Genomic DNA, 12,509 nt, shown 5'->3' with positions numbered 1-12,509 from the left:
TGAGGGGGAAAAAAATCAGAGATTTCAAGAATAAAGTCATAATATTATGAGAAAAAAGTCGGGATTTAATGAGAATAAAGTCATAACTTTATGAGAAAAAAGTAATTTCCTCCTCCACAAAAGAGGCATTTCTGTGTGGTTCTTTCTTCGGAATAAATGCAGTTTCTTGCACAATCTTTTCAAGGTCCTGATACTGATGATAATGTGGTGCTGATGTGCCAAAAGATGAAGTATTTTGTTTTTTGTGAAACCTAACCTAAAGTATAACTTTACAAGAAGCTTGCTCTATTTCCCCTTTAAAATAACATGTAAAATTACTACTTTATATATTGACTTACACCTTCTTTTTTCTCTTCAACTCCTGACTTTATTCTCATAATATTATGACTTTTTTTCTCGTAAACTTCTGATTTTATTCTCATAATATTACGACTTTTTCTCGTAAACTTCTGACTTTATTCTCATAATATTACGACTTTTTTTTCTCATAAACTTATGACTTTATTCTCATAATGTTACGACTTTTTTTCTCGTAAACTTCTGACTTTATTCTCACAATATTATGACTTTATTCTCGAAATCTCAGATTTATTTTTTATTCCTCAATGTGGCTCTAATACTCCGTCGTAATATAAGGAGTAGAACAGATGCTAGAAATAAAATAAAAAAAATCAGGAAGAGGAAGCTTGTAAACGTCTTTCTTCCTTTTTTTGCAATGGAGGTGATACAAGGGAAAGGCAACAAAAGAAAGGAAGTGGATTTAGGGAACATCATCTGAAAGCATTCCCTTGTAAAGTGAAGGCCTGAGGTGAATGATCGGTTGGTTATCTCTGTCGGAGAGTCACATGTTTACACTCCTCATACTGAGTAACACAGTGGTCAATAATGTTCAGGTGTGCGTAATGAAGACAAACAGAGACAGTGTGAGCAAAAGAAGTACAGAAGTACAACACGCTGGGAGAAAGAGAGCATAAAAAACAGAGAAATAAAGTGTTGTATCCTGAGGTCAAAGGTCAAATGTGTGCGTCACATGGTTCCAACCAGGAAATGGAGAAGTAGTAACAGTCCAGTCGCTTCCTTCATTTGGAACAAAGCTTTTCAGACTTCAGTGAACCGACTTATCAACGATGATAAGAAACCAGGTGGAACATGAGTAAGTACAGACTGCAAATACTTTTCTTTGTTACTATCAGCTGTTAGTCGTCACCTGATTTTAGCTGTTTTGAATCAAGACAGAGCCACAGTAAATCTGAACTTGAGCTTATTGATGCGTTATGAACTTAATGATTTGTAACCTTGTTTGCTCCGTTTAGTTTTACAGTTTAGTTTCATTTTGTTCCCCTCTGTTCCAGATCATTTATATTAATAAACTGTGTTGTTTCTGCAGCATCACCAAAATTATGGACTGTCACAGTGGGATCACCATGGAGCTCTTCCTGCACATGTCACTCTTACCAGCAGTAAGTTGTCCTGCTATGAATGTCTGACTGGAGAATTACAGACAAGTTGACATACTAATCAACTTTGTTTTTCATGGTCACTGTCCTGAGAACACCTTGTGTCTCTAAAACATTAACTTGACATGAATCAAGAATAACAGCAACTGTTTTGAGCTTTGAGACAATTTGTTTTTCAATGTTCTACTTAGAGGAAAATCACATAGATACATGATTCTCACAGGACAGAGACATGGTAACGTCATGTGCATCTACTGTTTTTCCAACTCTGGGAAATGGCCTTTTTAGAGGTTGTCTAGGAATACAGAATAACATTAAAGGCAGGGTTGACGACGTTCTCCAGTATACACTATTTGTTATATTGGTTGAAATGGTCTTTACACCTTGACGGCGATCCATTACTTATGAGCTCTGAAAAAGGACCAGAAAAGAGCCGTCATCTGTAGCTGCTGTAATCCTGTAAAAACATCTACCAATCACTGCCTCGCGGTCCGCTTGGAAAGAACCAATCAGAGGCCTCCCTGCTCGTTCTCTACCCTTGGTGTGCACCAGCCTGAACTCAAAGCGTGTCGCCGCCTCAAGATTACTGGAGAATGGAAGAGAAAACTCAGCCCTGCAGTAGCACTGCCGCGGTTACTTGTCATGAGGTAGCGTTGTTGAGTTGAGGTCCTCTCTCCGCTCTGTGTCTGTGAAGTAGTTACGATGCGGTGGTGCTCCTGCATGTGTGTGTGGGGGGCGTTGCCTTGGAAGGAGCCCCGAGGGGAGGGGTGGGTTTAGACGGAGCTCCTGAGGCGATGCTACTTTCAAATTATGCTAGCTTTCCAATATCGTCGACCCTATCTTTAATGCAAACACTATACAACCAGGAACTGAAACACAGCTAGTAGCAGAGTGCACACCTGCACTACTACATCTACAATGAATGAGCAACTACTCTGATAGGACACTGAGGCTGGTGATGACCTCTCTGCAACCTCGAACATACATTATAAATCATCATCATATTTATTTCCATTTTCACACAGTTGCAGCGATGCAAACAACTAAACAACAAAGCATTGTTCCAGTATTTGTTCATGTATTTAAGTAGTGATTTCTTGTCTTCCAGGTGTTGATTGTGGGGGTGCTGTCGTTCCTCCAGAAAAGAGCCCAGACACTGGCCATCGACCACAGACTTCCTACCTTCCTGGGGGGACGTTTTGCCATTGTGGTGTAAGTCAACAGCAACAGCAACAACTAGCAATGTCGATATCTGTTTCAATATCACAACTAAAGGGACCCTGAGACCAACCATGTCATGCTACCATGTCGGGAAGGAAACTAAATAACGCTCCAAAGTTACGCTAAATTTTGGCGAGGAAGAATTGGCATGGCCATTTTCAAAGGGGTCCCTTGACCTCTGACTTCAAGATATGTGATTGAAAATGGGTTCTATGGGTACCAACTAGTCTCCCCTTTACAGACATGCCCACTTTATGATAATCACATGCCCAACTGTATTCATGTGTGATGATGTTAATCCCCATAGTACTTGACCTCACCGTGTAAATTGACCTGTGGTGACCTCTAGGATAATCACAGGCTCGTGAAACGTTACAGCCACAAACTAGAGATCTAGATAATTCAGAGGATGGATGGCTTTCCTAGCTAGATTGACAATAAGGGGGTTTCTGAGCAGTTTACACAACAGAAGTGCTCGCCATCCAAACACCAACAAATAAAAAAATGCAATTCTTGCAGAAATCTCCAAATGTAAAAAGTTTTTGATACCAAATCACAGCATGGCTTTTTCTATGGTGTTCCTCAAGGCCTTGGTGTCTTAATGTGATATTTTTGGAGAGATTATTGATCATTTTTATCAATTCTCCAGTGGTAAAAATTTTTTTTTTAAATTTAGTACCAAATCTGTGTAACAAATGGTATCAACCCCCAAAATTGCTGCAACAACTTATGAGACATAATAGAGCATGGGAATGACCACCATATACTTTGATCATAATGTTCTAATCCCTTATACACTTTTACAATTAATTTTAAATAATGAAGGAATTAATTAATTCATGTTTATTTCTGATTTATGACTGGAAGAACTTGACACAAAATTGACAAAAACGGGTCTATTGTGGGTCTCAGGGGGTTAAGTATTTGTATTTGTCTGAATCATGTAAGATCTAAATACTTATCAGGCTACTTTAAGCAGCCACAGCAGCAGCATGGCTTTGTTTGTGTTGATGATATTTTGCCATCACCGTGTCCCACCAGGCCTTTGGATACTATAGGCAGCCTCAGTAATCGTTGGTCCTATGGGTTTGCATTCGGCGCCGTGTCCTCCAGCGTCCTGCTGCTCTTCTCTGAACGCTACATCCCCTTCACTGTCCCGCCCTGGGCCAGAGGTAGGCTACTCACTCAGCCTCCTCTACTGAATATTCAAACCTGTTTACCTCCTAGACACAAGAAATAAACATGTTGTTTCCTGATTATTCTCCTCAGCTATAGTGTATCTGGTTGGAGCTTTAGAGGTGGGCCTGGTCTATTTCCCTTTCTTTGCCTGTCTGTCCACACCTTTCAGAGCACCTGGGGCCGTGCTGGGAATCCTCTACTCTCTGTCCTGGTAGATATGTCTCAAAATGTGGATCAGTACTTTGACACAATATTGTGAAAGCAAGCAAACAATTGGATTGGAAATGTGTGGGTGATCAGATTCTATCCACCTTAAAAAATACATCTCAATGCTTGTTTTTTTAGGATCATCGTTACAGTCTGGGATTCATTCACCTGTCCCAATGGTAAGGTAGGTGAGTACTAACCATCATGAAAGCTGTTGGAAACATAATGTGTCATACATCTACATAAATTAGATCTACAAAACATCCAGTTATGAAGAGTTGAAATATCATGATAGAATAAATGAATGAATGACTTTGTGTGTGTGTGTGGTTTTACAGATTCTGGGTAAATACCAGAAGGTGATTGTCCAGTGGCCCTGCATCCTCTCCCTCATCTTCCTCTTGGGACGATTTATCTACATTCTGGTTAAAGCTGTTCGAATACATCTGCAAGTGGAGCAGGAGGTCAGTATGAATAATGTATGAAATCACTGACAGACAGACTACGTGAGATTTTATGTCACATTTATTAAGAAAATTATATAAAACATTGCTTTCTGTTTGCATTTTATTCTCCCTCCCAGTCGGCTCTGCAGTGATTATATGACTGAATAATAACTCTGTGTGACTCTAAACATGTTGAATCTTCTGCCAGGACCCCGAGGAGCTGATTGAGCAGCACCAGGTGCAGCATGTTAAGAGACTGCTGCAGAAAACACCTGCACACAGGTAGAATACACACACTCAAGCACATGTGCACCAGTGCTGCTTTCACGTGTCCCTCGCACAACTGGGTGGATTTCCGGTTTTCCTATTGCTTGTAAAGGGATCCACTATTTTTGCACGTTTTAACCAGATTACCAAAACTTGAGAGAAATTTAATGTCAACAGTTTTCAAAAACAAGACATAACATAACATAGATTTCCTTTTCTGCAGATTTCATGGTAATTAGGTGATAATTAGCAAGTAACCTATATGAAATCTCTTTTGAATTACTGCCAAATTACCCCAGTATTTACCTCACAATTTATCGGTTTGGCTGTCTTGACTTGGGACTTGACTCTGGACTTTTATTATTATTATTTTATATCTATTATAAATATTATTTAATAATTATATTCAGCTTATTTCCCAATAAGCAGTAATGAATAGCTGGTAATTAATTAAATAGATTTCCAGGAAAATAATACAAAGTTAATTGATATGCTTTATTTCCATGTCTGCTGATAAATAGATAATAATTAGCAAATAACTTCTTTGAAATTTCTTTAAAAACTCCCTGAATCATGACCTACCAGGTTACATTTGTGTAGACAATAAGTCACACAATAGTGAGATTTGCACCTCCGATGAAGAGCAGCGCAGAGCCGCTTCTCAAGCCTAAGGGCCTTATTTTAACAATGATACGCTATTTTAGCATATAATTATTAAATTATGTTTATAATAAAGTAATTTTCGATACATTTTGAGGTAAATATTGGAGTAATTTGGCTGTAATTCCAAAGAAATTTCAAATATTTGACTTGCTAACTATCCCCTTATTACCATGAAATTTGCAGACCTGTAAAATGAAGTGTCACCTTCCTTTTTTACTATAATTCATTCACTCACAATTTATCATTAATTTCACTAACTTATTAAAAACAGAGATTTTCAGTGTGAGATCAGTATCTGCATAAACCATTCCTAACTGTTTAAACCAATATTTTTAAAATCATATCCTATTTTCAGAGTGATGTTATTGTTGTGTGGTAAATGCAGTTCACTGTAGACTGACTTCAAGTCCAGTCTGGTGTGTTCAGGTGCTGCTGGTACACTCCAGCATTCACAATTTGGGAGTCAGCTTCTCGAATGCATTGATATCATGAGTATTGCCATGATACATGTACACACTCAGTGGTTTTTGACCGTCCTTTGTGTATTGCAGTAAGCCCCTCAGCTGGTTCCAGAGCCGAGTGTATGAGTGGGACCCTCACTTCAAGTTCCCCAACAGGATCATCGGCACCGTCATTATATCCCTTATAGGCCTGTATACGGTACGGCAACAGAAAAACCAAAATGTCCATACACAAAATATCTTATCTTTGCTTCTGCTTAGGTATTAATTTGTCCTTTCTCTAGATGACCCTGGCAGACTACAGTCTCAGTAATGTGGCGTTTGACGAAGTAGACCAGTGGAAGGATACACTAAAACAGATGGTTAACCTTTCTAACGAGACTGAAGCTCTGGCAGCCATGATACCACCGCTGGAAGAATTCATCGGCGTGGCTCGGAGTGAGTTGGTCTGCTCCCCCCCTAATAGTCTCTGAGATAGTTAATGCTCCGTTCGTTCCTATGGTGGATATCAGACACATTTTGGGAACATTTGATTCTGAACATTTCCTATGAGAAAAAAAGCCCAAAAAACCTCTTTACTTTACTTTACCGTCTTTCAGAGGCTCCAGTAGGTTCAGTTTTAGGGCTAGAGTGAGTTTTGGCAAGGGAAAACTGGCATGGCCATTTTCAAAGGGGTCCCTTGACCTCTGACCTCAAGATAAGTAAATGAAAATGGGTTCTATGGGAACCCAAGAGTCTCCCCTTTACAGACATGCCCACTCTATGATAATCACATGCAGTTTTTTTCATGCAGTATATATGTGTTATTTTCTCCTATTCTAAAATGGTGTATTTGACTATTTCTGCATACTGGGGTCCCTAAACAGTCTTGAATTACATAAATTGGGTATCACAGTAAAGATGAGACTCTTGTGGATCCAATGAGCCCAACTGTATTCATGTGTGATGATGTTAGTCCCCAAAGTATTTGACTTCACTGTATAAAATGACCTGTGGTGACCTCTAGGATAATCACAGCCTCATGAAACTTTACAGCCACAAACTAGAGACCTAGAGCATTCAGAGGATGGATGGCTTTCCTAGCTAGATTGACAATAAGGGGGTTTCTGAGCAGTTTCCACAACAGAAGTGTTCGCCATCCAATCGCTGAAAAATGCAATTCTTGCAGAAATCTCCGAATGTCAAAAGTTTTTGATACCAAATCACAGCATGGCTTTTTCTGTGGTGTTCCTCAAGGTCTTGGTGTCTTAATGTGGTATTTTGGCGGGATTATTGATCATTTTTATCAATTCTCGATAGGTAGAAAAATGGTTAAATTTTGAACCAAATCCGTGTAACAAATGGTATCAACCGTTTATTTCTGATTTATGACTAGAACAACTTGACACACAGTGCTGAGCTGCATCTCAAAATAATCTTCAGGTTGTCTTTCAGATGATGTACATCCCTTCTATGTGACATCTACTGTTGACCTGCTATCTCCCCCTAAAGACCCCCTTAACCTCCTAAAAAAGACAAAAACGGGTCTATTGTGAGTCTCAGAGGTTACTAAGTAAAGTTGTTATTCTTTTATTCCAGAGTCTTGGCTAGCTACCACCATCTTTGCTAGTCTCAACTCTGTAGCCTATTGCGTCCACGTCTTGGCATGTTACAGGTAAGATACCTAAAAATATCTGAAATATACACAATGTATTGAAATGTTATGATAAATGTAAAAAAAGTAAATAAACTGATTTAATTTATGGGAAGTTAGATAAAAATTTCCCAACCAGTTATCACCAAAAAAACAACTATAAATGAGTGACACGGTGTGCTGTCGCCACAGAAAACACTTGAAGAGGCTGTGGAAAGGGCAGAAGGGTTTCCTTCCTGAGAAGTTTCACAAGCCTAGCTCTGCTTTAAGCGTAGTAAGTAACACACACACACACACACACACACACACACACATACATACATACATACAGCAGATGGTCCTCATATTGTCCCTAAAACCACATGGCCACACATTTGCAAGAGTCTGAACTGTGTGAATGTTTCAGATATGCAGAGCATGTACTCTACATGTGTGAATATTTGCATCTCATTTTATTTTGGCCTCTTATTTTGTTTAATTTAAAACATGTTTTCAATTTTCACAGGCTTCCATCGCAAGATACTCTGGTTGGCAGATTGCGTTTACACTGTGGGGTAAGCTGAAATACACAAATGTGTTGCAGAGATACTCAACAATAATGGCCATGTTAAAATCTTTTCAGGAGTGATGCCTGCCCACAGAACACTAGACGTCATTTCAACATCACCTCTAAGCTTTAGCTCTGATATAGACTAGGATTTATTGGCCACATATAGCCCCATTTTAGACCATATTTTAAAACATTATCACATATTTCAGAAAATAATAAGAAACAGTAAATATTTAATAATAAATATAATATATAATTATAATAAATGCCACAAGGGGTTTAATAAATAATAATCATAAATGCCACAAGGTGTTTGATAAATAATAATAAAAAATGCCACAAGGGGTTTAATAAATAATAATATTAATAATAATAAACACCAACAGACGTTTAATAAATAATAATAATAATAATAATAATTAATGCCACCAAGCATTTCATCATTATTATTATTATTATTATTACTATTAATAATAATAATAATAATAATAATAATAATAATAATAATAATAATAATAATAATAATAATGTTTAGTAGAAGATAACCCAGATAGACTTAGTCCACCTCTTACGTTCCTCCTTTTTACTTTCTATATTTATCTGTATGGATCTGCATATTTGTCATTGTCCTATCAGACAGAGAAGAATAGTTTTGAGAATGGAATGGAAAAATGATAAAACAACAGCAGACAGTTACAACAGCACAGTCCCAGTACATGAGTAAAATATGAAGATAAGCAACATGAATATAGAGAGATTTCATGAACTAATTGGATGTCTCCTCTGCTCTTTTCTCTTTAGGCTACCTGATTGTCCATTTTGTCCACTTCGTGTTTGCTCTGCTGTTGGTCTACACACTGGTTCTTCCTATACAGCAAGGAAATGCACTGAGCATGCTCACCAACCTGGGGATTATACTGTGAGGCTGTTTTTTCCCTGTGGTTGTATATATGTATATATATGTATGATGGCATATGAACGGACGGTTAGATTGACAGATTGATTTCTCTTGTGTTTCTCAGTCTGACCATCGGTCTGGTCATCGGGCTGGTGATTCTCCAGGTAGCTCTGGTTCAGATCTTCTTCCTCCAGGACAAAATGTCTCCTACTGACAAACACAAACCTCTGGCCCTCAACAACCGGTGGGTGTATTTCAGTATAGATGTAATAAAAGTGTGGATCATAAAACCATCAGAGGGACGTCACACTGAAACCCAGGTTCTCTATTTGCAAGCTAATACTGACTGTTGAGAAGGGAAGTGCTGGTGATAAAAGGCAGTTAGAGTATTAGCTGTGGAAAGTGGACTGTTGAGGACATAATGTGATGTTGATCTCACTTAATAAAGTGGAAAGTGGCTTCAATGACTTGCTGAAGCAGATACAGAATACGTGATGGTGTTTTACAGTGAAGTGAATGTAATTCAAATCACAGTTTCTCTTCCTCCTCTTCAGGAAGGCGTTCCACTGCTTCAACTACTTCTTCTTTTTCTACAACGTGGTGATGGGGGTCAGCAACTGTATATTGAGATTGCTGTGCAGCATTGTGATGGGAACGTGGCTGGTGTCGCGCATAGACCGGACCATTATGCAGAGAGGATATGAAAGCATGGATGCTGGTAAGCTCAACTTCCACCAAGACGTGTGTGAGACAAAAATTAAACACTGGTTTGAGGATTCAGCCAATTAGACTGTCGTCAGGCTATGAAATAGGCGTTATCAGTCACTATAGGTCCCATAGATGTGGGTCAATAGGGGCATAATACACCTACTAGTAGGTTTTATCATCTATTCACATGGTAGATAATGGTAGGTACATTTAAGCATGTTATACAGTACAGTGTCAGTCATAATCAGCTGTGGTTGTATTGCTATATTATTAGACTTGGGCTATGCATCTTCTATAGTTGGCCTATAATGCTCCAATAATATTCCAACCTGAAACCTTATAGGGTTAAGGTGGTGTGTTTTTATATTTAGTGTTAATAGTTAAAGTGCTTTTCTGTGTTATTTGTAGCATATAGTATCTCTCTATAGACTATTATTATTATTATTATAGATAACTCCCAAAAAAGCTTAAACTTACTATAGTTGAATAGTTATTTGATTATTGACGCCTTCGTCTGAACATTTAATTCTTCTGGAAATGTTTGTCCTAGAAGAGCAGATTCAGAAAACTTTTAAATAATGTTTCATTAACTATATTTGTTCACAACTAAAAAAAGTTAGTGAACAGTTCACTTATTATTTTACATTTACATTTATTGGGGTCATATTACTTTCTTTCATCCTTGAGGATTATTGTCTTCCAGGAGATGGCAGCATTTCACAAAGCATCAGTCGTTCATCCTCCTCAAACAAACATTGTTAAAAATACTATAAATGATTTCTCACGCATGGTGTGTGTGTGTGTGGATCCGACAGTATTTCTTGCACGTTCCAGGCTACAGTACTTGGATTGGGATGATCTTTGCTGACCACTATCATAACAATCCAGTCATGGTGTGTTTCTGCCAGCTGTTGGTCTCCAACTCGCTGGAGAGACACACTGCATCTGCATACTGCACATTCAACAACGTGGCATCTGGTCAGTAGTGTGTGTGTATATATATATATGAATAATCTTCCACTAAATAATTACTGCTTCGACTTGTTTGCTAACTAAGATGCACCAAATGATCAAACTAGTATCTTCTTTTAAACTAGCACTCAAAATGCATTTTGTTGCATTATGCAATTTTGTTTGATCCTGCACAGATTTATATGTTTTATCAGAATTGAATCAATCCTTTTTATATAGTTTGTGTGTTTGTTTCATTATTATTATTATTATTATTATCATTATTATCATTATTATTATTATTATTATTATTATTATTATTATTATTAACAATAATAATAATAATAATAATCATCAAACTGGTAGTGTTTATTATTATTATTTAATTCTTATTATTCTTATTCTTATTCTTATTTTTCTTATTCTTATTCTTATTATTATTATATCAAACCTTTGGTGGCATTTATTTTTATTGTTTATTAAATGCCTGGTGGTGTTTATTATTATTATTATTATTATTATTATTATTATTATTATTTATCAAACGGTTGGTGTTTATTATTATTATTATAATTTTATTATTATAATTTTTTTAATTTGGAGTTTATTAATTTTTTTTACAGAATCCCCTAAGAACAGCCATGCCAGGAGGCGTTGGATGTTATTTTATACCTTGCTGAGGAACCCTCATCTGATCCTGCTCAGAAAGCACCACCTCTCCTCATCTTCATCAATACACACATCATCATCATCGTCTCCTCCCTGGTCAGACACAGTGGTGCAGGCTTGCGTCATGGCGTATCAAACCCAGAGCTGGCGAGCAGAGTCACCGTCACCACCAGAGATTATAGTCACACCAGCAGAAGACTGTTAAAGAAACATTTCTCTGTATATTGTGATCATGTTAAAAAAAAGAAAATAATAAGGGTTGGAATCCAAAATAGTTTTGGATGTTTTTTCAAAAGCTGTCATTTCAAAAAGTCTTGCATTAACATATGGCTGACAAGTTAATATTATCAACCATTAGGCCACCTTTCTATCAGCTCAGAAGGGGCATTCATCCTTAGTCATTATTGGATTTGACTTTAAGAAACGATGAGAACTTTACCACAGATTGATTGTATTTGCATTTAAGTACATTTTTAACTGCGGTACATTATATAGGCCTAGACACAGTCAAGGATAACTGTGAACTTTTGTAAATAGTCACAATAATCTCTGTAGAATCTATTCTACAAATGGATGTGGTGCACTACAGCTGCATGGCCATTTTCTGTCTAATAATGTTAATTTTTTTTAAATCCTGTGAGCTACTGTACACCACAAACTGTTTGTCATGCTAGGTTTGTGTAGTAAAATGTAACTGTTTATAAAAATGTTTATGCAAAGCTGCTGTATATTCTCATTAATCATTTGGTGGCATATGCAATTAGTAGATCTCTGCTTAATATATTAGGCCTGAAAACAAGAAAATCTTGGTATTTGGAAGTTGGAAATATTCAGTTGGAAATAAAAAGAAAATGGTAAAAAGCTGCATTGGTGTGATTGATTTAAAAATGTATTTATTTTTTATTTAACCTTTATTTAACCAGGTTAGTCCCACTGAGATTAAGAACCTCTTTTCCAAGGGAGACCTGGCCTAAGACGGTCAGCAGCAAGAACACAAAATTGCAGACACATTGACACAAATAGAGATAAAATACAATTCACAAACACTAAAAGCACTAAAATTTGCATTAAAAGAGAACTATCTAAAGATAAATGGGGGGATGAAAAGGAACTTTTCGTCCCCCCGAATCAGCTGTACAACGAGGGAGTTAAAAACATTGGCATGCCATAGAGTCTGCTTCTAAAGCCATCATTTTAGA

The 12,509-nt window shown here is 37.2% G+C and overlaps 1 protein-coding gene across 3 annotated transcripts; it reads left to right on the top strand.

The window, feature by feature from the left end:
* Positions 1-931: 931 nt before the first annotated feature.
* stra6l (STRA6-like) lies at positions 932-12,175 on the top strand. 3 transcript variants are annotated; one of them, XR_005206050.1, is made up of 18 exons: positions 936-1,153; positions 1,388-1,460; positions 2,566-2,669; positions 3,720-3,850; positions 3,948-4,068; positions 4,203-4,248; positions 4,403-4,528; positions 4,719-4,792; positions 5,992-6,100; positions 6,186-6,339; positions 7,480-7,555; positions 7,727-7,808; positions 8,040-8,088; positions 8,886-9,003; positions 9,107-9,226; positions 9,537-9,700; positions 10,506-10,668; positions 11,265-11,402. XR_005206050.1 is itself a non-coding variant. In XM_037763547.1 (18 exons), exons 1-18 carry the CDS (start codon positions 1,128-1,130, stop codon positions 11,513-11,515), a joined length of 1,968 nt encoding a protein of 655 aa, XP_037619475.1. In that variant the 5' UTR covers positions 944-1,127; the 3' UTR covers positions 11,516-12,175. The 3 variants fall into 3 exon arrangements, 2 of the variants coding, with proteins under 2 accessions (XP_037619476.1, XP_037619475.1); XM_037763547.1 differs by having other exon boundaries at positions 944-1,153; positions 10,525-10,668; positions 11,265-12,175; XM_037763548.1 differs by lacking the exons at positions 10,506-10,668; positions 11,265-11,402 and adding an exon at positions 9,757-9,787 and having other exon boundaries at positions 932-1,153; positions 9,537-9,723.
* The last annotated feature ends 334 nt before the right edge of the window (positions 12,176-12,509 follow it).

This window comes from Sebastes umbrosus, chromosome 3, assembly GCF_015220745.1.
Source record: "Sebastes umbrosus isolate fSebUmb1 chromosome 3, fSebUmb1.pri, whole genome shotgun sequence".
NCBI classification, from domain to species: Eukaryota; Metazoa; Chordata; class Actinopteri; order Perciformes; family Sebastidae; genus Sebastes; species Sebastes umbrosus.
This window is presented reverse-complemented; position numbering and strand designations above follow the sequence as displayed.

Excerpts from the sequence above, each read along its gene's own strand:
- stra6l (XM_037763547.1), top strand. The coding sequence starts at position 1,128 with ATGATAAGAAACCAGGTGGAACATGA. Across the intron at positions 1,461-2,565 it reads ACATGTCACTCTTACCAGCA|GTGTTGATTGTGGGGGTGCT; the intron begins GTAAGTTGTCCT and ends CTTGTCTTCCAG. Across the intron at positions 9,004-9,106 it reads ACCAACCTGGGGATTATACT|TCTGACCATCGGTCTGGTCA; the intron begins GTGAGGCTGTTT and ends TGTGTTTCTCAG.